This window comes from Bufo gargarizans, chromosome 3, assembly GCF_014858855.1.
Source record: "Bufo gargarizans isolate SCDJY-AF-19 chromosome 3, ASM1485885v1, whole genome shotgun sequence".
Taxonomy (NCBI): Eukaryota; Metazoa; Chordata; class Amphibia; order Anura; family Bufonidae; genus Bufo; species Bufo gargarizans.
The window spans coordinates 92,148,198-92,172,847 of NC_058082.1; the positions used below are offsets into that span (position 1 = coordinate 92,148,198).

The window sequence follows — 24,650 nt, forward strand, 5'->3', positions numbered from 1 at the left end:
AACGCTCTGTAGCTTGTGTTACTGCATTAATGTCAACAGATTCAGAATCAGATATTATTCTCAAAGACTCTGGCAGTAATTGTCTTGTATATTACAAGGGCAGCGAAGCACAAGCGTTATAGTCATGATAATCCAATAAATATAGTCCCCGATATCTACTGCTGCTGCCCCGCCATTCAAAAAGAACACGCAACCAACATACGCCAGGGACCAGATAATCATCCCGGCCCATACGCTGCACTTCATCATAAAAGATAATCCTCGCAAGAATACACCATAACTATAATTTTACACCACGCGCCGGAAAGGTTGCCCTTTGTCAAATGACAAGATTGGGATGTAAATACTGCCCGTCTCCCGGAGATGCTTGTCACCGAGGCCCCAATGCACTTGGACGTTCTGCCCGAATCCCGAGACGACAGGATGTAAAACAGGACTAGAGCACTGAACGGAGTCTGCATTAAGACACAGCTCGAGAGACCGTCTAAGGAGCACTTCAATTAAAGAAGACTAGTAAACATAAGCCCTTGAGATGTTTTCTATCAATGCCTTACAAATTCCAGTAAGCCTGTAGTCGGATGACAAGCCCATATGGGCGTCAATACAACTACCACCTACTGTAGAATTGTCCTAGTTAGGCAGAGTTATAGCCACACTTACTTCCTGGTGGGCTGATGCCCAAGGGTCCCCAAGTCCTCCTCATAGCTGCCACCCATGGAAGTAATGAGCTGACACCCCAGAGTTAATTAATGCTGGAAGCATCAACTACTTATGTACCTGGTCGACTGACGCAGGTGCCCTTCTGACTCCTGAATTTATCTGTATTGCCATCCTGAGGCAACTGGAGTAGGAGGACATCAAGTGACAGCTGGCTCTGGCCACCACAGAGGGGCAGCTTCTGGGGAAGTATTTTGTGCTACTGGGCCTTGTGATTTGGCGCTGCAAGGGCCGCACTATGGTATTGCTGGTCCCGCCTACTTGTGTTGCCCCTGCTTTCTATCAATTTGGACCCACCTATAACATAGGGCCAATTTTTCCCTGCAGCACTGAAAATTCCCGCCCCCCCCCCCCCCCCCTTTTTACAATTCAAAGCAGGATAACAACTCACATACAGAATCCTGGATTCTCTGTCTTTTCTGTCAGACCAGGAGAAGATGGGCTCCTTATCTCTGACATTCTAAACACTCATTATAGCTCAATCCTTATCTTACTGATAAAGTGTTTATGACTTCTCAGTAGTTTAGAGATAAGGTTTATTAGATGACCGGCACAAAGTGAAAGTACACAGCTAGAAAAACAGGTAACCTTTTGTGACAGAACGGCTCAATATTTTTAGTAAAGGCCAATTGGAAAACATTTTTAGCCAAAAGTGAGTAAAATGCAACTGAAAAAAAAAATTTGCTTCAGAAGGTGTACACAGCCTTTAAACAATAGAAGATTCTCTGATGTCTCAGTTTTTTTTCCATTTGCTGAGAAGACGCATGTGCTCTACTTTTCTCTGTTCTCAACCTTTCAGGAAGGGGAGAGGATCACTGTAGTGTTCCTCACTAAGATTCCTAACAATAAGTCAAAAAAAAATGCTTGTCCCAATGACCGCTGCTTTATCTGACAATTTCAGGTCTAAAAGACCCAATTAGAGTGTCATAGGCCAAACCCACCAATTTCAACAATCGACAATGTGGCACTCCGACCCTCCCCTCAACAGAGGGGGTCTAGGGAGAGAAGAATCGGGCACGCTGAATGCCCAATCTTTTCGTCTTAGAGGTGTCTGGCAGCAGCTTTCTCCTCACTGAAAACACATACATTCTTGGCAAATCGTGTACGAAGGAAGTCAGGAGAGGCAACTGACGGCAGAACAAGGCATCTGCTAATAGCTACTAAAGTTATATGGGCACTTTAAGAAACTCCAGAGGAATTTGATCTAAGTGACTTTTCATAAGCAGTACTTTTATAAGACATCTTAAGTTTTAGCGTTCCTTCAAGAACGGAGATCTCAGTTAAGGGCATAACGCAGGCCAAACTTCACTTTATTCTATTAAAGAAAGACTATACATGAAAGTTTCCAGTCCAAACATGACAGAAATGCTTTCCCCGGGGCTTAGACAAGACATCAAGATGGAGCCTAAAGTAGCTGAGAGCTGTGGAAGGTCTCAAGGTGTATATGACCTTCACTTGATAGCAGGAGGATTTGATTGAAGGCTGCATCTGCCTTTACTGTGAGCTACAGATGTTTCACCTGGAGACAGGTCTTAAAGGGAACCTGTCAGTATTAAAATCCAGTGCAATCTGCAGACATGTTATATAGCAGGAGGACCTGAGCAGGTTGACATACAGTTTTGTAGGAAAATATTTAGTAAAACTTTAATTTCATTCACTTAATTTCCTGCTTTCTGGGCTTTGAAGTCCAGGAGGCGGTCCTATCAGTGATTGACAGCTCTCTCTGTTTACACAATCATAGAGGGAAGGCTGTCAATCACTGATAGGACCGCCTCCTGGACCTGAAAGCCCAGAATCAGCAGGAAATTACCATAAATGAATAAAATGGGAAGTTTTACTAAATATTTTCCAATAAAACCATATATCAATCTGCTCAGCTCCTCCTGCTCTATAACATGCGTCTTACAGCTCAGACACCTTGTTCAGACACGTGACAGTTTCCCTTTAAAGGAAACAGGTCATCGGAAAATGACCTAATGTTTAAATCAGGTCTTTAAAGCTAAATATACATTTTTAGGTAATTTTTCGATTATCCTATAATCCTGCAATTTTCACACTGGCCACTAGGGCTCTGGTCTGTACTAAAGATGAGCGAATCCATTTGTCTCGTTAGCCAGGCTTCTTCACCTGTGGTGGGGGCTGTCCCCACAGGTGAAGAAGCGCCCACCTTCCGGATGACTGACAGGATCGGACATCCCACCCGGCTCTGTCAATCTCCTGCCTTCGCCGCTGCCAATGCTCAAATGCGGCTTAGTGAACATCTACTGCGCATGCGTTATGACTCAGATGTATGTACACAATTCAGTTCATATCTGCCAAACTAGAGACTCCTGCCCTATTTGTCATGAAAAAAAAAAAAAAACACCTTAATAACCGAAAATTTTTAATGGAAAAAATAAATAAAAATGGTACTGTCATTAAGGCACAAAAGACATCCAGGGGTCAGACGTTATAAGCACCTGTCAGAAGCAACAATCTTCCCACCCCTGCCGTCTGGACCACAGCACTCCTCTCTGTCTGCTGAGAGGCCTCGGGGGGGCCCCTGGAGTTTTAGGAGAGCAAAATTCAGAAGGTAAGTTATAAGTTACAATTTCCCTTTAATAAAAATAACAAATTCCAGAAGAATAAAAAAGAGTCGCTTGCATCCAATGGTGTTTACCCAAGTACATTCAGCAGAGCTGGGGCGCAGGAATTACCGGGAGCTACGCGACATGATATTTATGCACGTCGGAGTCTCGAGAAACAAAATGACCTTTTCCAGCATATTCCCAGGCCCGCACCAGAAGATGCTCTGGCAGAGTGTGGAGATACTTATCATTTACTCAGAGCTCAAGTCTGTGTACTGCTCAGAGAACTTTCGACAAGAACATGTCAAGCAAAGTGACAAGGTTAAACTGAAGCTTGTAGCCACACATAGAAAATATGGTCAGCGCGCAGAATCTCCGCAACCATCCAGGTCATGGAGGGACATCGCAGGTTCTTCTGGGATTTTCATATCGAGGGCCTACACTCAGGATAGGTCATCAAAATCAGATCAGCAGGGGTTGGCATCCTGGAATCCCCCCAAATCGGCTGTACAAGGAGGCCGCGGCGTTCCATCAGCGCTTAGGCCTCTTCTTAGGCCATGTGACGTCACATTCATCGGTCACATGACCTAGGCGATGCTCAGTCCCATTCAAGAGATTGAAGCTGAGCTACAATACGAAGCGTAGCCGTTATCCAATGGACGACACTGCGCTTGCTCAGACAACCATGTGACCGATGAATGTGACATCAAATGGCCTAGGCAGTCATGGAGCGATCTCTTCATACAGGTGATCACTGAGGGTGCCAGGAGGGCAGGCCATCAATATGAAAAGAAAACCCCTTTAAGAATGTGACCTTGTTTGGGTCACAAGCCCTTGTGGATTTTTTTTTTTAATCTCCTCATTCTAAAAGCTAGAGTCCCGCCCCGGGATTCCCGCATAACGGAAACCGTACAGATCCGTTATGCTGGCCACAGACTTCGTTTATGATGGAACGGCCACTATGCAGTGTACAGAGTTGTCTGCCCTCAGCTCTGTACACTATATCATTTCTGATACCATGAAATCAGGGGGCCCGACGACCTAATATGGATGACCTATCCAGAGGAGAACCCCTTTTAACATGCAGTAAAAATCTATTTATAAAGTTCTAATTTTTTTTTTTTATTACTTTTGCTCAATAAAACAATAAAAAAAATAAAAATAAAAAAAGTTTTTCTATCAGCGCCTTCCAAGAACCATAACTTTAATCTTTCCTGTCGACAGGAACTAGTGTTGAGCAAAGCAAGCTTCTCATGTTACATCCAAAGTCGCTTGGTTTAAAACTTCGGAATAATAGTGTTCAGAGATTCGTCTCCGTACAGTATTAGAATGTATGGGCTCCGATGAGCCGGTTAGATGATCGCGAAGTCGCGTGTGACTTTGTTGAATAACTTTGGTAACTGATTTTTAAAGTGGAAAACCACTTTAAAACTTGAAACCGAACTCTGGTTTGGTTCCGACTGGTACCTCAGAACTGAACCAAACATCGGTTTCAAGTCTAAAAGTGGTTTTCCACTTTAAAAATCAATGACCAAAGTTATCCATCGGAACCCATAGATTTTAATACTGTACGGGGACTGGTGTCCCTCTATCTCCATGAGACCCGATGCTCTTTCAGAATAATCGGGTGTTGGTATAACACGTAGTACGGCGACTATATCGAACGGCTAAAGTCACTTGAATACCATTCATGTTTGGATGTCACATCTCTAGTGTCATTTCATATATATGCAATCTAAGACCTTTTACCGTTTCATCACGTTCTCAACGCATGGCCCTTGTTTACCGGCACGTGCTTCTCAGTGTCCCATTTTACTATTTTATTTTATGTGTCACGGCATTTATGTGAACGTTTGTCTGCTGCGTTTATCCTCGTTTCGCTTTAGAAGTCGAGTGAATTAACTTGTGCGGGCGGGCGGTGGGGGCGGTAGTGTGCGGGGTTGTCCCCGCCCCTCTATCATCGGACTGGCTGGCACGTCGCCTTGACTCCACCAGGGGGCGGTTCTTCCTTCCTATAGTCCGGCGCTTCAGGCAGCCGTCTTACGGCCATACCAGCGCCGGACACGCTGACGCATACCTTCAATGTGGCAGCGGTTCCTCAGCTGTTTAACCCCTGTTTGACTAGCTCCCGATGACTCACATTTGAAAAGACGCACATGTGGGAAATGTATAGTTAGCTGAGAATTTTGCATGCAGGGCTCGGGGATCAGGGTTGTAGGCACCAAAATTAAGACGGCCATTATACCCTGAGATGGTTGTTAGTGTTGAGGCTACCACATGGGGCCTCTGATAGAATGCTAACATACAGCCCGTAATGGGAATGAATTAGCCTGTACCATCCCAATCCCTCCTGGACACACACGGCGACAACCAGTAAGGTGTGATCACCCACATCGTCTACCGACGACCATGCGGTGTGATTATCAAATTGTTTTTATACCTTGGTGATAACTGGTCTAGTGGAGCTCAGGTGTACACACCGAGCGTTACCACGCTATTTTGCACACACATGACCTACATGTTTAACTCCTCTATGTGTTCAGGGTTATACAGTTTCACCATTGTCACCCCAAATTTAGTTTTGTTTAGTTCTTTTGAATGTGATAAAGATTAGCATTCTTTTAGCGCCTCACTCCTGTGTGACGGTATTCAAATTAGAGACGCATTACCTATCTATACCGATCAATCCGTGAATACTGTAAGGTAACTGCCTGCAGCAGGAGCCTCCCCCCCTCTGGCCCGTTTGTAGTAGGTGGCAAGTGATAAGACGCACCCCTTCAAAAGTGAGGAAGTTCAGAAACCATGACCAGGGAAGCAGCACCCCGGCACCTATATTTTGCTGATTACTGGGCGTCCAGTGGTCGGACCCCCTCAGATTGTAGGCCATCAGGTATAGGCCCAGAAAACCCCTTTCAAAATGTTATCATGTGATAAAGTGATGGTTTTTAGCTGGGATCATCACCAGGGTTCCCAGGCTTGAATGGGGCCATGCTGCAGTACTCTTCACAGCTGTGATGTTGGTGATAAAAGTGATAGAGCCCCTTTATTCTTGGAGGAGAGAGCCCCACCGCACATGATGACGCATGGCACGTGAGAAAAACTTGCTATTGGGTCCATGACCAGAAAGCATCTTGGGCTCCTCAGGGGCGGGTATATTTGCATGCTTGCTCCTCTTTGGGATAATTTGCCCTATGTGTCTTGCTCGGCGTTTCTAGTTTGGGATATTAAAGTCTTTTCATAATTTTTTTTTTTTTGTGTGTGTGTTCAAGGTTTTGTTTTGTTCTGGGCATGTAAAGCAATGATATTTCATAGACCCATTCTACCTCTGAAGACTTTAGTTATTTTAAGCAGTTAGAAGAGGCCAAACGCTCCGTGAGCACCACGGCCCCTTCCCAGGCCACATGACGTCACCATACATCATATGGCCTAGTTGCAGTTCAGCCAAATTCAAGCCAATGGGCCTTAGCTGCAATACAAAGCACAGCCGCTATAGGATGTGAGCGCCACAGCTTCTGAAACGGCTGATCAGCCCCCGCCAAACTGATGTTGATGACCTATCCCGTGGAAAGGTCATCAAGATTATTTCCCCGATAACCCTTTATTTTTTTGTTTTCTATGTACAGTACTCCTTCTTTCACTGACCATTATTTCTTCACTCATTTGAGTGCTTACTATCCCTCTGTTATTCCTGTTGACAATGAATAACTAACCTAACATCTTAGAGCTCCCATTCTCTTACATTATTAGGGCTTTTTCACACGACCGTATGGCTTTTTCAGTGTCTTGCAGGCCATTTTTAACGGATGAGTTTTTCCGTTTTTGTTTCAGTAGTGTTTCTGGTTCCGTTTTACCGTAAGGTATATACAGTATACAGTAATTACATAAAAAAGATTGGGCTAGGCATAAAATTTTCAATAGATGGTTCCGCAAAAACAGAACAGATACGGAAGACATACAGGACTACATTCCGTATGTGTTCTGTTATTTTTTTTTTTGCGGATCTATTGACTTGAATAGAGCCACGGAACGCGATTTGTGGGCAATAAGACATGTTCCATCTTTGAACGGAAAAATGAAAATACGCAGATGGAATGCATACAGGGTACATTTCGTTTTTAGGAACCATTGAAATGAATGGTTCCGTATAAGGAACTCAAAAAAGGGCCTATATACGGAACGCAAAAAAACAAACATTCGTGTGAACGAGCCCTTAGAGTGTGATACTATCAGCACCAATTCCAGTGTATAAGGTCATGCCCCATTCACAAAGGGAATGGTAACACCCAGTTGTCGATGTATTCATTTATTTAGCATTTCCAAAGGGAGTGACAGAGGAAAACGACAGCGCAAAAGACTCTCAGAAATATTATTTCATAAAAGCGTGTAATAAAATGGAAATGCCAGGGAAGCTCACACGTCCTCTCGGATTTCTGAGTTCAGCAATTCTTTCTAAGCAAATTGTCCATTTAGCGAAACTCATTCTGTCGATGCACAGATTAAGGTGTTCACAGGAAGACATGAAGTCATAGCTGCCTGTAATGATGCCGAGAAATTATCCAGGAAGTACACATATAAAGCAAGTATATAAAAAAAATTAAAAAAAAATCTATAAAAATTGCACATAAAAATAAGCTCCAGAAAGAAGGACCTTGACCATGTAAGATCCTCCGTTTTCCCGCACATCACGACCTGCGCAGAGATAAAATCCTTCTCAGGTCTAATAACGTCTCAGCGGAGGAACGTTCACCATACAGAGAAGCTGAACTCGAGAACGTGAGGAAAGTATTATCTCACCTTCCCGGTTATGCTCACGATCGATGCAATGTTTAAAAAAAGAAATACAACGTGGCGCAGTTACGAGACGACTCGGAGGACGCACTTTTGCAAAGGGAGTAACCCCCAATTAACCCCTTCAGGACACAGCCTTATTTCACCTTAAGGACCAGGCCATCAGGGCGTACCGGTACGCCCTATGTCCTGAAGAGGTTATAGCTGGATAAAATGGAGAAATTTATCAGATCCTGGGAAACGAAAGGAGAACGCTCTCGCAGAGCGAAAAGATTGGCAAAAGATTCTTCTATGCAGGAGCAGAGCAACGTGCGCCCTGACGGCTACTACTGCACGACTCTGAGGTGACGCGGGAATCCGGCACTTCGTGTGTTAAAAGGACATCTGTCAGCAGGTTTGTACCCATGACACTGGCTGACCTGTTGCATGTGCGCTTGGCAGGTGAAGGCATCTGTGCTGGTCCCATGTTCATATGTGCCCGCATTGCTAAGGAAAATGATGTCTTAACATATGCAAATGAGCCTCTAGGAGCAACGAGGGCGTTACCATTACACCTAAAGGTTCATCGCAACCTGTAACTGCAGTGCCCTCTGCACTTTGCTCGACAGGGCCAGACACTGAAAATGTGATCACTTTTACACTGCCTGGCTCTGTCAATCAAACTAGAGAGGGTGCGGCAGTTGCAGAGAGAGCAGAGCCTCTAGGTGTAATGGTAACACCCTCGTTGCGCCTAGAGGCTCATTTGCATATATTAAAACATAATTTTTCTCAGAATGCGGACACATATGAACATGGGACCAACACAGATGTCTTCAGCTGCCAAGCGCACATGTAACAGGCCAGCCAGCATCATAGGTACAAAACTGCTGACAGATGCCCTTTAATTCATTCATGTTTACTAAGCAAGTCTAAGGGCTCAGTCACATTTTGGTATGCAAATACGGATCAAACACAGGGGTGCCTTTTTTGCAATATGTTCAGTTTTTGATGCTGGATTCTGCTATAAATTGTGCGATTTTCATCCTGATTTGCAGATATAAATCCTGTTCAGGGTCAAGATAATGGCTGAACCCGGTGAACCCAAACTTCCACGGGTTCACTCATCCCTACTTAGGAGCTCTCCTTCCCTAGACTTATATTTGGTTAAATTCATTATAAAAATCATCTAGTGTGGAGAAGATTTTTTGCCAAAAGTAAGAGGAGGCGCCTAGCAAATCGTACAAAAGGTCAACAAAAGACAACAGTCGAATCTAAAGACATGAACCAGAGGTGGCGTATGTTTGCTCCTCATCAGTACAGCGTAAGGTTGGCTGGGCGAAGGTAATGGCTCTCCTTACGGAGATACAGACGGCGTAGGGAGTTTTACAGGCAAAGGGAAAAATACGCAAATTATCTATCTTCCAGATAGAAAGAAAATGTCTTCACAAAAGAAACTTTCATGTAAACTGCATGACCAGAAGTATGTGGACACATCTCATAGTCAGGTCTTGAGTGGGAGAACCTTGCTGCCTGCATAGAGCTTGGATCTTAATGCCATAGAAAACATTTGTGATGAAATGTATTGCTGGTAACTACCTAAGACTCATCACGCAACCCTCAAGAAATGCTCCTCGGGGGCGGGTAACTCCACAGTAATGCTCATGGTCTTGTCCTGAGATGTCTATACAGGGTGTCCACATACGTCTGGCCGTGTAATAAGAATATATTGTATTTTACTCACGGATGCTGAATCGCCTTCATTAACTCCGAATATATCTCTTCTCTTTACAGTAAAAATCTCCATATCTCGACAGTCATCATCCTCCTCCTCATCTCCCAGTTGAAAGAGTGTTTGTTTTTCAGTGTCTGAGCTCTCCTCCTCCTTTTCTTCTTCTTCCTGCTCACTGTCTCCACTGGATCGCTCATCACTCTCCCTATTCCTGGTACCCATCGTCTTTCCACCAAGCTGAGATCTGAAGTTCTCAAGTTCCTCATCGCTGATGGTGCCGGGCTCCTGGATGTCATCACTTTGTTTACTCTTGGAATTCTGGGCTTTCTGAAGGAACCGCACCCTTGGGGCTACAGCAAGACCTAATGACCTGCACCAAGACAATCAGTAAACTCAATGCCAGGCTCCAAATAAATGAGATACATACAGCAATAACTATAGGCAGGACAAGCACTTCGTTGCTGAGACTATAAACATGGCCAGCAATTACAGGGGACAGAGACAGTCTTCTACTGAGACAGAAGGCCCCCAAAGTTCTCCTCCTCGTCAGAAGACACTCTCCAGGAAGAGAGACTGCAGAGAGCGCAAGCCGTTCCCAATGCTTCCGTTCATTTATGGTAACTTGTTTAAATCAAGTTTTTATGTTCAACATATTTTTGAACAATTTTTATGATGTTAATTTTTATTTTCCATGTCAATATCTATATTTCAACAAATCCCATACAATCCTGCAGTTTTCACACTGGCCACTAAGCCTAATAAACGGCTCCACTTCTTGGTCTGTACAGATCACTTTACTGCAGTTATCTTCTTATCTATCATTCTAATCCTGCCTGTAATGTTATCACCTCTGTGTACAGATAAGACTGGATCCTCCATTCACAATAGGCGATTGTCAGAGCTCGTCTATTCTTTCCTTTTACAATGACCTCTGCACAGGGCGCCGAGCATGCCTGGAAAACTCTACCATAGATGTCAGTGAGGTCCCCTCCTATTCTGTCTATGGCCCATGTGGCTGCCGTAAAGCAATTTTCTTAATGTTTTCTAAATGCTGTTAAGAACAGCTCAGGCAAGATGGCCACCCCCATGATCGTGTTCAGGAAATAGAATTTAAAAAAATCTGCAATCACAATAAAAACTGATTAGAAAAGGAGATGTGTCACCATCTGGTTTTAACAGGCAGATAACATTTTTGGTGTCCTATTCCCTTTAACTGTTTGGATTCCAAAGGACCCATCAGATCAAGAAAGGGTTATTTTGGGACAAATTCATTTAAAAAATAATACCCTGTATAAATAGATTTATTCTGGTGTTTCGCAGTTACATCCTGAGAAATCAAAATTCGATAAAAATTCACAAATATAAAATCTGCTTGGTAATGTGGCAACATTGAAGATGTTATTGGTAATCGCCCCATCTGTATTTCATGTCGAAGGGCAGAAAGGGGATAAAAAGACTAAACTTCCTTTTGCTGCCACATTAATATCAATTGTGTCAATTTGGTACAGATTTTAAGAGGAGCCGTCCGCAGCCCCTGACATGTGTTTTAGTAAATGGCAAATTCCCCCCGCAAAAAAAAAAAACAACAACTAACATTTCTGATGCATCTTTGCTTAGAATTGCACTTTTCCTCTGTTATGCCTCTTGGAAATGTATGAACAGACAACTGGCTGCTAACATTCCTCGTCAGTGGGACATGTCTTTACACTCAAACTATCCGATCCTTGCTGACAGCAGCAACGGCGACACCCAATTGTCAATTATTTGTACTTTTCCAGGAGGAATAATTAAGGAATGGCACAATGCAGAGTTCCAAGGTGCTCCAGAATTGTAATTTTATTGAGAATATAGGTAATTTCTAAAAACAGATATGTCGGGAGAGCTAACAGGTTGTCATGGAAAGGTATGAAAGATGTGTGAAGTAAAAAAAAAAATATATATATATATATGTGCAGGATCCGCAACGCCATCCGGTTCCTGGTTCCCTTGATGTCTCCTCTCCAAAAATAGCTATGATTTTAGCTCTACATATTCCATCTACAAAGTACTTCCCTGCTAAATAGGAGCGTGACATAAAGCTGGCAATGCAGAGTATCACAGCGTGTCTGCTAGAGGGCATTCCTACTGGCACAGAGGTGCGCCCGCTTCAGTCTGTAATCAAAAAGTTACATCTCGTCTCCCCAGCCAGATGGCCTGTGCATGCCAATCAGTGCCAAATAATGGTCAAACTGGCTGGAATTTACCATTAATGAGTGTTTATGAGCTGTCAGGAGTTCAGAGACAAAGGCTACAGAGCAGCTCCATGAGGTATTCAGTGTGAGGCAGTGAGCAAGTCTGTAGATGTAGTGAAAGTGAAGGCTGCAGACCAACTTAAAAAAATATATTATATAAAAAAAATATTATATAATTTTTTTTTCCAAAAATGAGTAAAATGTACAATTGACACCAAAAGGAGTCCATAGACTTTAAAAAGGCCAATCCCAAAAACCTACCACAAAATCATTTCAACACACGTAGAAGGGCCCCTTACCGAGCATACGGTGCTAGTGGCAACTTGAAGACGTCAAAAACTTCCTTGTCCTTCATTAAAAAGACAGATCGCAAATAGGAAACGAAACACTAAAAGAAAAAAAGAAACCCCAAGTGAGGAAGCGGAGACGACCCACAATCTGAAACTACACTGCCCATCATACTTCCAAAATATCACTTTTCTTCCAGAGTAATTTTTAGCCATTGTTACTGAAATTGTAATTCTTTCCAAATAATATAATCAACACAACAGTTCCCCCATTAGACAAATATATAAGAAAAAAAAAAATTGCATCCAAATTCTGCTAGTTGATTTTTAAGCAAAAACTGCCCCCCCCCCCCCCCCCCCTTCCATCTGCCGCGCTATGGCAGTCCAGACTCTGCCCCATTCACCTGGACTGGAGCTGCTCCGTGCAGAGACATGGCGCCATATTCCAGCAGAATACCATCACTGGCAACTGCCGGAATACCCCTTTAACATAATGAACTCAAACACGAATGCTCATTTGCATATTTCCCACGTTTGCGACCACTTAGAATATAGAGCCCTCTTAATTATTCTACGACTTTCTGACGGCAGAGACTTACCTCAGCCCTGACGTACTTACCCTCTGAGCGCGTTCTTTCATCTCCTGCTCCTGGGCCAAGAACGCCTCCAGTCGCCCTTGAACATCGAGGAGCTTTTCGGGGTTAATTCTAGAGAGGGGACAAAGAAATGGACTCTAATAAATAGGACGTCTAGCACAATACAGCTGTTCAGTCCAATTTACTTTTAATTTGTTTTCCAATTAGTGGATAATGTGTGATCTGCTTTTAGCTTATTACCGGGTTTTAAATTTTAATAATTGAAGGGAAAAAATCTCTTTGGTTTTAATAATACGGACGAATAATAACTATAAAATCCCTTGTAATAGGCAGCCATTAATGCCAATTAGCATTTTAATCTGTTACCGAGTACTTGAAGTAATGGATGATGGGGGCTATAACCCGGGGACTGGTATCATCACTGCAGACATTTATTTTACTAGGTTTATACAGAACATCTTTCTTATGTATGGATTGGTGCTTTCTCCAAGTATTTCCATTTAAAGGGGTATTCCGGTTACCATAAATATAACTTCTGTTTTAGACTAATTCATCATCAATAATTACCCAATATAATGTAAATTTCACATATTTACCGTTCAGTGGTTATAAAAGTAATTTTTCTCCTCTGCCACCCCCTGCGTTTCCTCATAAATTACCATGGCATTGACCTGTAGTTCTGAGCCTTTGTGAGGTCGAGCATGCTCAGTGTGTTACTATCCACTCTCTAGCTAATTGTGTTGTGAAACAAAGGGCGTGTCAGTGTGCTGGTGATTACTGAGAAGAGGGGGCGTGACTGGGCTGTGATATCAGGCAGCCAATCAGAAAACATCAACACTCACAGCAGGAAAGCTAGGGATTGTGGGGATTGTAGTCTTGTGAAAGAAGAATAGGCGCCATGATGCTCTCAGTGTGTTGCAGGCCCCACACAGGAGATAGACAAATGGATTGCAAGGTAAACTGAAGCTCAGGTTATATGTGTAGGTACGGGTTCTGGATGGGTCACAGCTTGCAGCCATAATGCAATTTTTTTTTAAATTTCAGTTTAGCAGAATACCCCTTTAAATGATAGAAGTATTGGACGTAAAGAAGATACAATACATTTATCTTAATTCAGCCTCAAAGGGGTTGACCCGTCTCGGACATGGATGGCATATCACTAGCATATTCCATCTAGAGAACGGGGACCCCGGAAGTGAAGGAAAGCACACAGGATGGAGCCAGAAGCAGAAGTGGCCGTGCCGAAGTACTGTAGCTCAGCTCGTATTCACTTAAAGGGGTTATGTAAAAACACAAAAATCTGATATCCTAGCGCATGAAAATCTCTAATAAACTCTAAGAACCAGCCCTGCACCTCACATGGATCCAGAGATTTCCACATTCATTGCTGCAATTTATTTCCGACTGGCAGCTCAGGGGACGTGTCCTTTCTGCTGCAGCTGAAGGATGGAACTGAGCATGTGTGTCAACCTCAGGGAGCTGGACAGAGAATTTAGAAAAAGAGCAGACAGCAGGTGGCGCTATACGGAGAGATTTTATTGAACAGCTCACTGGCTACACACAAAATCTTTAATTACATGTAATCACAAAAGTATTAAGATTTAGGTGCTGGTGTGAACATTTTAAAATATATTTTTCATGGGACGAGCCCTTTAGATTTTTGGCCACATGCTGAAAACAGCTGACTTGTCGGACCTCCATCGACACCAGTAGGGGGTGGCTGAGCAGACGATTCTCCCCATGCCTGCACTAGATGGACATAGCTCCTCTCTAACCCCCTTCTCCTCTCCCTGGGATGTTATTCATCCCCCTCCAGGAAATTCTGTCCGGCGCCTGCGCATTACAAACACCGCTGTGGGCATCGGCTTCACAGATTGCAATACGTAAGCAGCATCAATCTACCGATCGGTTGCCTTTAAACAGAAAATTCCTCATTGATCCCAGCAGCACGTACTTGATCTGATTGACTGGAACCTTTTTCTCGTTCAGCTGTCGCACCATCCCATTGACTTCAGAGGGCAGCAACACCAGCAAAGCCTCTCCTCCCTCCTTGTATCTGAGAACAGAAAAAAAACTAAGTGAGGACACAGAGCAGACATTGACATCATCAAAAGTATTCATGCTGTAAGGCCTCATGCACACCAACATATTTTGTTTCCGTGTCCGTTCCTTTTATTATTTTTTTGCGGATAGGATGCGGACCTATTCATTTCAATCAGTATGTCTGCTCCGTAGCCCCGCAAAAAAATAGACCATGTCCTATTATTGTCCATTTTTCAGACAAGGATAGGCATTGTTACAAAGGATCATTTTTTATTTATTTTTTTGCGGATATGCAATTTGCGGACCACAAAACACATACGGTCGTGTGCATGTAGTCTTAGAACAATGAGCAGTGGTCAAATGCAGCAGCCCTGGCAGCGGGAAATCACAGAAAAAGAGCTTGGACTTAAAGGGGTATTCCAGCACAGTCACAACACTGATCCATGGCCTAAAAATGGATACCAAAAAAAAAAAAAAAAAGTCTTATACTCACCCTGCTGCTGCTGTTCTGGAGGTGCCCTGGCTCCTGCTGTGCCCCTCTTCCTGCACCTGTTCTTGACATAGCAGGAAATGGCTGGGAATGGCGCTCAGCCAATCACTGGTTGAGGGAGGTCATCGCTGCAGCCAGTGATTGGCTGAGCGCCATTCCCAGCCATTTCCTGCTATGTCAAGAACAGGTGCAGGAAGAGGGGCACAGCAGGAGCGCCAGGGAACAGCCAGAAGATCAGCAGATAACGACAAAGAAATGAATGAGGTAAGTATAAGACAGTTTACTGGCCTGCAAATGGCTAAAGTGCACCTAAACTTATATATATATATATATATATATATATATATATATATGTACTCACGCCTGGCCCTGAAGTCTTGTGGCAGCACATTCGGAATGGAGACCACCGGGTGGTGGGGTCGCAGCAAGGAAAGAGGCGGAGCCTCAGGAGCATCGAGGGCGGTTTCTACACAATGGGGCCATTACAAAGCACTGACGAGTGCGCCTCTTGCATGTAAGTTGGATTTATAATAAGTTATCTGAGGACAGATTCGCTTTAAAACGGTTACAAATGCCCTAAAATCATTTTTGTTATATAATTTTATTAATTGATTTAATGGTTTTACTAGCAAAACAGGCCCCAAAGTTCAGGCTTCGGTAGCGGGACGACGCATCACTGCTCCGGCCTGTGCTCGCTCTGCAGTATACCCTGCACCGATGTGCTATGCCAGGCACAGGCCGGAGCAGCGACGTGCTGTGCAGAGCTACTGCCTGTCAGTCTTCTGCCCAGCTAAAGCCTGGCATAGCACAGCGGAGCAGGGTGTACTGCGCGGTGCAATGCAGAGCGAGCACAGGCCGGAGCAGTGACGTTTCCTTCCTCCAGTACGGTGCTCACTTCGATGCGTATTGTCAGGATCCGTACACCGCATACATGGCTACAGGACTTTGGGGGTCTATTTTGGTAGTAAAACAACAAAATCAATTAATAAAACAAAATCCTGTTAGAAATTCCCTAAAAACTAACCACTTACAGGTCATAGAACAGCATTTTAATTGTGCCGAAATAACCCCTTAAACGGGCCCCTGTCGTCCATTTGTAAAAACTCTACACTGCCGCGCCTCTGTTATTCCTCCTGAAAGTGTTATCACTGGCTCCGTCACAAGGGCGTGTCCTTTTACACACTGAAATAAACTGCAGTGATTGGAAGGGGGGGGGGAAAATAAGTCAGATGGTAGAGACATGAACCACTGACTGGGTCAATTTATTCATATATTTCCAGGAGGAATAACAGATGAAAGGCACATTGCAGATTCCCAAAAAGAAGATAATCCAGAATTTTCATTTAAAGGCATGTTGGGAGGTAAGACGGCCTCTACAACACCAGTATAATCCCAAGCCCAGTCCACTGGTTCCCGGCCACTCATTTACACATCACAGGACGTTATATAACGGACAACGCGCGCACGTCATTTACCAATGACATTCATAGTTCCCTCTCCTCTTTAATTATGGTGTTTGTGTTCTGCATCTGCTTCATAATTATCCTTTGTGGCCATAATTGACATTTCAGGAACATTACAGCGTGTGCACAACCAGAGGATACGGGCAAAAAGACTTTTCTTTAAACTTGACTTGCGTTCTGATTGATTCTAATTTCTATTGTGAGAGGGGATGGAGCTTTGCCCGGGCTCGGAGACGAGTGGATGACGCATCATGGCCCAGAAATGAAAGATGAGAACATTTTAGAGGTAATTTCATTTTTTTTTGTTTTTATCATTCTATCAATGCCTTGAAAGGAGTACTCCAATTATATCCTGAGATCCCCTATCCACAGGATGGGAGATAACTAGGAGATGGTTGAAAAGAAATGGTCTCTGTACCTCGCGGGGCCACAAAATGAGTGGAGCGGCCAGTCCAACGTGGGCACTGGAGCGCCATGCCTCTCTATGGGACTGCAGAAAATAGCCAAGCGCTGTTCTCTGCTTCGCTTTGGCAGTTCCATAAAGATGACTGGAGCGGCAGTGCGCTTACGCTCCGTTTCAGGAGACCAACAGGGCGTGGGGTCCTGTTCTCCGAATCAGTTGGGGTCCCTGCAGTTGGACCCCCACTGATCTCCGCTATCTCCTATCCTGTGGATAAGGGATAACGTGATATAACCAGAGTACCCCTTTACTACCGTATGTATTCTTACCAAAAAGAGGCATTCCCACGACAGCATGCGTTTTGCACTCCAGATACCGGCCGCATGTGTTCTGCATTTTGCGGCTCAGCACGTCCTACCCTTTTCTAACAAAGCCTATTCTTATACGCAAAAAGGAAAATATGACATGTTCTATTTTATTTGTGGGCCATGGAATGGAGACACAGATGTGGATAGGACACGGTGCTGCCCCATTGGAAAAGATCAAAAATATGGTTGCGTGAATGCCCCCTAAGGGTACCACTGTACTGCTGTAATGTTAATTAATAAATATGTTTTGGAAAAAAAAGTTTTTTCCATTCATGCTGACTATTGCAGGTCAACATTTCCGGTTTTGTAAAGATTTCTTTTCAGCTAGTACTATGTACACAATGGGCAGGGTCAGCAGTCATCTCACCATCATCACAATGAAAGGTAACATCTCTTTAATAAATATGGAGGCAGAGAGCACAGGTAACAGAGGTGGCGGGGAATGCGCACCTCCTCCTCCTCCCAGTGATTACTGCACACAACACTCTCCCTATAGTAGTCAATAGATCGACTTCTGCGCCAAATCACAGTACAATGCTAGTGGATCCAGGTTTTGCGGCATAATCGCCCCTAGACGTAGCTTTCAGCGCGCTCAGCTGTTTCTGTGACCCCCATAGAAGTGAATGAAGAGAGCCGCGGACGTGAGTCATTCTCCGCCTGGAGGTGGTGGCCAGAGATCTATGTTCCTGAGAAAGGTGGGGTTCCCAATGAACCCAAAGACTGAAAGACTGTCAGGTAGATGACCATACAGCAGTGCATTTGGCTGATAGTATGACAAACACGGATACAACCATTCGCAATGTTCATCAGGCGCAAAAATGAAACAACAACACTACCAGTGCTCTTTCATAACATCCAATTGGTCGCAAACGCCCAAAGAAAAAATAAATCAACCCATTCTACAGTAAGCAGAGGTATTAAAAAAGGTTAATAAATTAAAAGACATAGGTGCAAAGGAAAACTGCCCAGAGCAACCAGATTGATCTTTTCATTTTCTAAAACAGCTCTGAAAAAATGTCAGATTGGTTGCTATAGCAATTAGACTAGCTTTTCCCTCACACCCGTCTTGATAAATCTCCCCCAGTGACAATATATAAAAAATAAAAATAAATATGTAAATCAGAAACGACCTTATTCTTTGGACTATAATATGCACCCCACCAAAAAAAAAAAATTAGGAGTGCGAGGGAAAATCACAGTGCATCTTATAGTGCAAATGCATCAGCATGCAGGAGGAGTAGGGAACAGTGAGTGAAGCGCTGTGCTAGCTGTACTCGCCTGCCCCTGGTCATCTTCCGCACACCGCAGTGCGCGTGTCCTGACTGCATACAGCGTCAAGACATAGTGGATGTAGGCGCGCACTATGTCTTGACGCTGTGTAACAGGTCACAGTGCAGGGCCTGCGGAAGGCTAGGAAGTGGGGTGCGTCAGCCCAGTCCAGAGCAGGAGTGGTTACGTTTTTTTTTTTAATGGCACATGGGGTTGTTATCTGAGGTCTGATCCGAGTTCTGATGGAGCTTGGGGGTCTTATCTGAGGAGGAATTGAGGTATGACCTGAGGTCCGATGGAGCTTGGGGTCTGATCTGAACACTTTTTGGAACAACATAACAGTAAGGTTGCGTCCCTCAGTTTAATTGGTATAGAAAAAGTAAAATTATACAAGCCAGGGGGTAGTTTCAAAAAAATGATTACTGGAGAGAGAAGCTTTCTGGATTTTTACCTTAAACACTGCTCACCCTTATGGAATGAATTATCATAGATATTTTATGACATTATTAATACAGATGCTTCTCATTCCTGCATTATTTTACATCGTGTCATTATATTACATTATTTACTCATATATATTTTTTCGTACAAGTCAGTCTTCAGCCACAGGCATGCACATCAAGAGTTAATATTATCTACATTGTACCCTACACCTGCACTGCAGGCCTTAACATTTTCAATTAATTTCATTCTCCCCTTTTTGCTTAAAAAGCAGTGACATGCCTGTATCCGAATACTTTATACTATGAACCCATGAAGACGACCCGATGCAGGGGGATTACTTGTTTACATGAAGAAATAAAGAACCATTGATTTTACTCCATTTGGACTTTTTTGCAGTATCTAGGCCTACCAAGAGAACTATAGAGCTAAGATGCTGTTATCCCAATTCTACAATTGACTATTATACTAGAAGATAAAATCTCCCCCTCACAGCAGCAGAATGAATTACCTATCTGAATTGGAGGTCTACATGGGGCCATAATTTGGGATGCGATTTTTAATAGTAGAGTACTGTCGAAATAAAAATGTACAACAACTGAAAAACTGTTTTCTCTGAATGTTAAGAGTAAAAAAATAAATCCCTGATAAAAAAAAGGCCCATTTAAACAAGAAAAAAAAATGAGTTTTACTCCAGCAAGCGGCTTCACCAGAGCAATTCCTAGGTGCATGACCAAGATTTCCTTCTCTTGATCCTGCAGTGACAACCGGAACCCGAGCATCCCCATAATTAGGAGCTCTACCGCGGCCAGTGACCGGCTCTCCTCGTCTGCTTGTAACAAGAGGCCGCATGCTATGCCTGGAGGCTGCAGAAACGGTGGACAAATCACAGAATGCGGCCAGCGAGTGGTGACACGCCACAACACGGAGCAGATAACTCCCATCATCTTTACTAGAAAGCCTGATTAGTCATATTGATTGAATATTTCATGAAGTTCGTTCTCTCAAATCCTCTGTGCTGCGATGATAGATGTTGAAATATCTACAGGCTATAGGAGACTCCTAAATTCATGAGGCCCTATAGCAAAAGTATGTACCAGTTATCTGATCTTATATAGCGCAAACACTATATATTAGATAGATAGATCTATCTATCTCTCTCTATCTATACACACACACACACAAAGAACAGGATCAGATAACACAAGGTCTGAAGCAGAGGAGACTCCTAGGTCTGCACAGGAGCTGTACACACACTATAGTTTTCATTAGAAATATCCTGTTGTCTAAGCTGCATTAGATAAATAAGAGGATCGCCTTCACATCTTCTGTACAGTTTCCGGTGTCAGCTGCACCCTTATAACGGGATCCAGCGGTGATCCGGCAGCTTTCTGGCATAAATCCTGGTTTTCAGCCAGACATTGCATGCAGAGGTTTTTGGTCCGGCCGAGGGCTGGATCAGGCAACCGGAGCAGCTCGACAGATCAGAATGCGGACTTACACTGCTATGAAGGGGAAAAAAAAAACTTTATAAAAAGGTCCTGTCCAGTTTATAAGTCACTGAACAGTTTAGACAGATTTTGCAGACTGAGGGACAACTGAAACAGAAATTGGGACAGAGATTTATGGACCCATACTTTACCTCCGATTTTACAAGTTAGAACAATATCTTTCCCCCCTTTTTTCTGACTCCAGAAATTGTGGGTCCAGAGAATGTAATGCCTCAAAAGCACAAACCGCAGGGCGGACTGGAAACTAAAAGTGGCCCTGGGAAAAAACATAAAAGTGGCCCCATGTTGCAGGAGGGTCCAAAGTGACAGAAGGCAAGGCAACATGATTAGTCAGGGGCAAAAGAAGTAGGCAGGGCCAGCAGTACCCTAGTGCAGAGCAATATACCGCCCCAGCTGAACCAAATACTACAGAGCAGCACAAAATACCGCCACCTGTGCCACAGTATTGAACTGTATTGCTGTCCTGAAGATGCCGATACAGTTGAATTCAGGAGGGCAGCTGCGGCTGCTGAACAGGTGCGCAGGAGAGAATCAGATCATTACGTGCCCGACTGGCTCCCGGGAGGAGAGCTTGGGTGGCCTTCCTAGGCATCAGCCCACCGGGAAATTTCCCTGTAGGGTCTATGGAAAATCCACCTCTGACCGACCGCATGGGTCTGTGTAGAGGACAGAAGAGAACTACATGTGAATGCAGGCTATGGAGAATTGGGGGCAAGGACCGAGCACATAACTTTCCTTACATTACTAGCGATATTACATAGTCGTGTACCTAACGAGGACAAACAGCGAGTTATTGAGACGAATGCCAGGTTTAAGTATAATGCACCACTGTGCCTGCAGGCCCCCGGACCTGGTATCAAACACTATAATCTTCTAACGGTGATTATATATCTGGCTTTATCTGCACTGAATTACATACAAGAGGGACAGGAACATCCAACACAATGCAAACCGTTCTCAGGAGCCGCAGCTACCAACAGAAACGTTACACTGTGACGACACCGGCATTTTCCAGCTGGACGCAGTGATCAAATGACAATAGGCTTCAGAGGAAATTTACTAATTTAGCCTTTACTGCCCTCTAGTGACGGCGAGGAGGCGAGGCACCCGAGCTGTAATCGCATCGGGAGAATGGTAATTTTCCACTAGTTATATACATGAGCCCTATATATCCACGAGTTGTCTTTCTGGTTCAGAAAAAGACAATGAAAAAAAGGGCTAATAAAAGAGCATTCATATGAAGGACAGGCTTGGTTCTCTCCATAGTTAGACACATTTGCTTTGTAATATTTTTTATTAAAGGTTTTCTATTGTTTTGTTCCTACAGCTCCTGTGCAAATCTAAGCGTCTCTATGGTAACAGACAACAAACAATATAGTCGGATCCTTGGAACCAACCCAGAGTTCAGGAAATGTTTTTTTACAGTATAAGGGTCCATTCACACGTCCGCAAAATGGGTCCGCATCCGTTCTGCAATTTTGTGGAACAGGTGCAGACCCATTCATTTTCAATAGGGCCCGAATGTGCTGTCCGCATCAGCATTTGCGGATCCGCACTTCCTCATCCTTGCTTCCGTTTCCACGAAAAAATAGAACATGTCCTATTCTTGTCCGCAAGATTAGGCATTTTCTATTATAGTGCCAGCGATGTGCGGATCCGCGAAACACTTACGGACGTGTGAATGGACCCTAAATTATTTTCTGAAGTATTTATGTGAAGTCTCGCAAGACTTCGCGAAGTAATAACTTCGGCTCATCAGAGCCAATACATTCTAATACTGTACGAAGCGGTCGCTCCGTACAGTATTGAAACAAAGTTTCATGTGAATCAACTACGGATGTTTCTTCCGAAGTCGATTTGCTCATACCTAGTCATTAACACTTATTTAAGCCACATTATTATCAGTAAGATAAGACCTGAGCTATAATGGGTGTTTATAATGAGAGCAGGAGTCCGTCTGCTAGTAGAGCATCTCAGCTCTGTACAGAAAAAAGGATTCCATATTCCAAGACCAATTTAAAAAAAATATTTTTAACTCAAAATAAGTATAATGGAATAATAAAATAAAAAAAATATGCCCCCAAAGGTGTACATAGGCTTTAAAGTGGAAAAATAATATAACAAAAACAAAGACAGGAGCACAAAAACCACTTTAAAATTTGAAACCGAACTCTGACTAGTACCTTGGAACCAAAGTTATTCAACAAAGTCACTCGCGACTCCGGCTCATCAGAGCCCATACATTTTAATACTGTACGGAGATGGATCTCCATACAGTATTAATCCAAAGTTTTGAGCGAAGCATCTGAATCTCACTTCACTCATCACTAATAGTCTTCACTGGAACAAGCACACATTGAGACAGCAAGGAATGCTGGGAGAGTACAGCTGTGAAGTCTTCAGATTTGTAAATGCAGCTCAGGATTGCGATCCAATTACCTTTAAGACCAGACCCAGGTTTGACATTTTTAGCATACTTTTATGGCTATAAATACAGATTGAGAGAATTTTGCTTCCGCTGCTCAAGAGGCTCCCCTCATCTTCCTTGACGGATAGAGCTGGACATCTTGTTCAGCCCTGACTATCCATGCACTCGCTCTGGGTAGCAGCGCAAGCGCAGGACTGTGCTGCTGCTACCAGGTGGTGTAGTGGTGCAGTTGCTGATCCGGTGGTAGCAGCAGAGCCACTGTGCTTTCTCTGCTACTCGGAGAAGCAGCATGGGCACGCGATTGACTGGTCCGGGCGAGATGTCTGGGATTGTCAACCAAGGAGGGGGGAGCCTCTTGAGCAGTGGGGACAGCTGCTCGCAAGCTCAAGAACTCCGTTTGATGAATGAATGGATTCTTACAAATCTATTTGATAATTTTTCAGACCACAAATCAAGCTGTATCTTAATAAAACAGTAAACGTTACCTGGCCGTTCTGCCAACCCTGTGTATGTAGGTGTTCGCATCCTCAGGGCAGTCCAGCTGCAGCACCCAGTTCACTGCTGGGAAATCTAAGGGTAAACAATGACATACAACACATAAGACTTATTGCATAAGGCAGCGATTCTGGTGACGGAGCCTATACTGGTATAGAAGACAGGCCAAGTTTTTGACAGCAATATCGAGGCAGTACATGACGAGCAATGTATTATAACACTGTCCAACTACTGTATATACTGAAGGTCTCCATCAACCCCGCCCCACCGGTGCGCTGATGATCAGCGTTCTCCAGGTTCCCCTCCATGTGATAACTAATAATCACAGGGCCAAGATGTGTGACCCTGTTCCAGACCTAACATTTGACTATGAGACATGAATAGTCAACATACCTGGAGTCACCGCTCTTCCCCTGCTGCCTCTATTCTGGTCCCCGTGCTGGAGGGGCCGGGGCCACACGCTCAGACTTCCCCCATGCAGTCATACAAGAGCAGTGGAGGGGGACATGGAGAAGTCCGAGATGGTGGCAGCCACCTTGAAAGGAATCAGAAAGGGGACCAGGCAGCAGGTATGGCGACTATACGTGTGTGATGTACTGTCAAATTTTAGGTTTAGACTGAAGGGTCGCTTTAAAGTGATCCTATCAGGTTCCTCATGTTGTCCGCTCCGAGGGCAGCAGAGCACAATGACAGACGCGCTGATTTTCAGTTATCGTAAAGTTACTTGGAAACTCACATGTTAAATAGGTTTCCGGGAATTTGATATTGATGGCCTATCCTCAGGATAGGTCATATCAGATCGGCAGCAGGTCTGACTCCCGGCACTCCTGCCAATCAGCTGTTTGAAG

The 24,650-nt window shown here is 43.9% G+C and overlaps 1 protein-coding gene across 1 annotated transcript in view; it reads right to left on the minus strand.

Annotated features, from left to right (window-relative positions):
- DDX10 (DEAD-box helicase 10) overlaps positions 1-24,650 on the minus strand; it is a 189,500-nt gene that overhangs the window by 139,693 nt on the left and 25,157 nt on the right. The window contains 5 exon segments of the mRNA XM_044285187.1: positions 9,793-10,150; positions 12,311-12,399; positions 12,918-13,005; positions 14,849-14,950; positions 23,793-23,877. Coding sequence (XP_044141122.1) covers positions 9,793-10,150; positions 12,311-12,399; positions 12,918-13,005; positions 14,849-14,950; positions 23,793-23,877 — 722 coding nt within the window.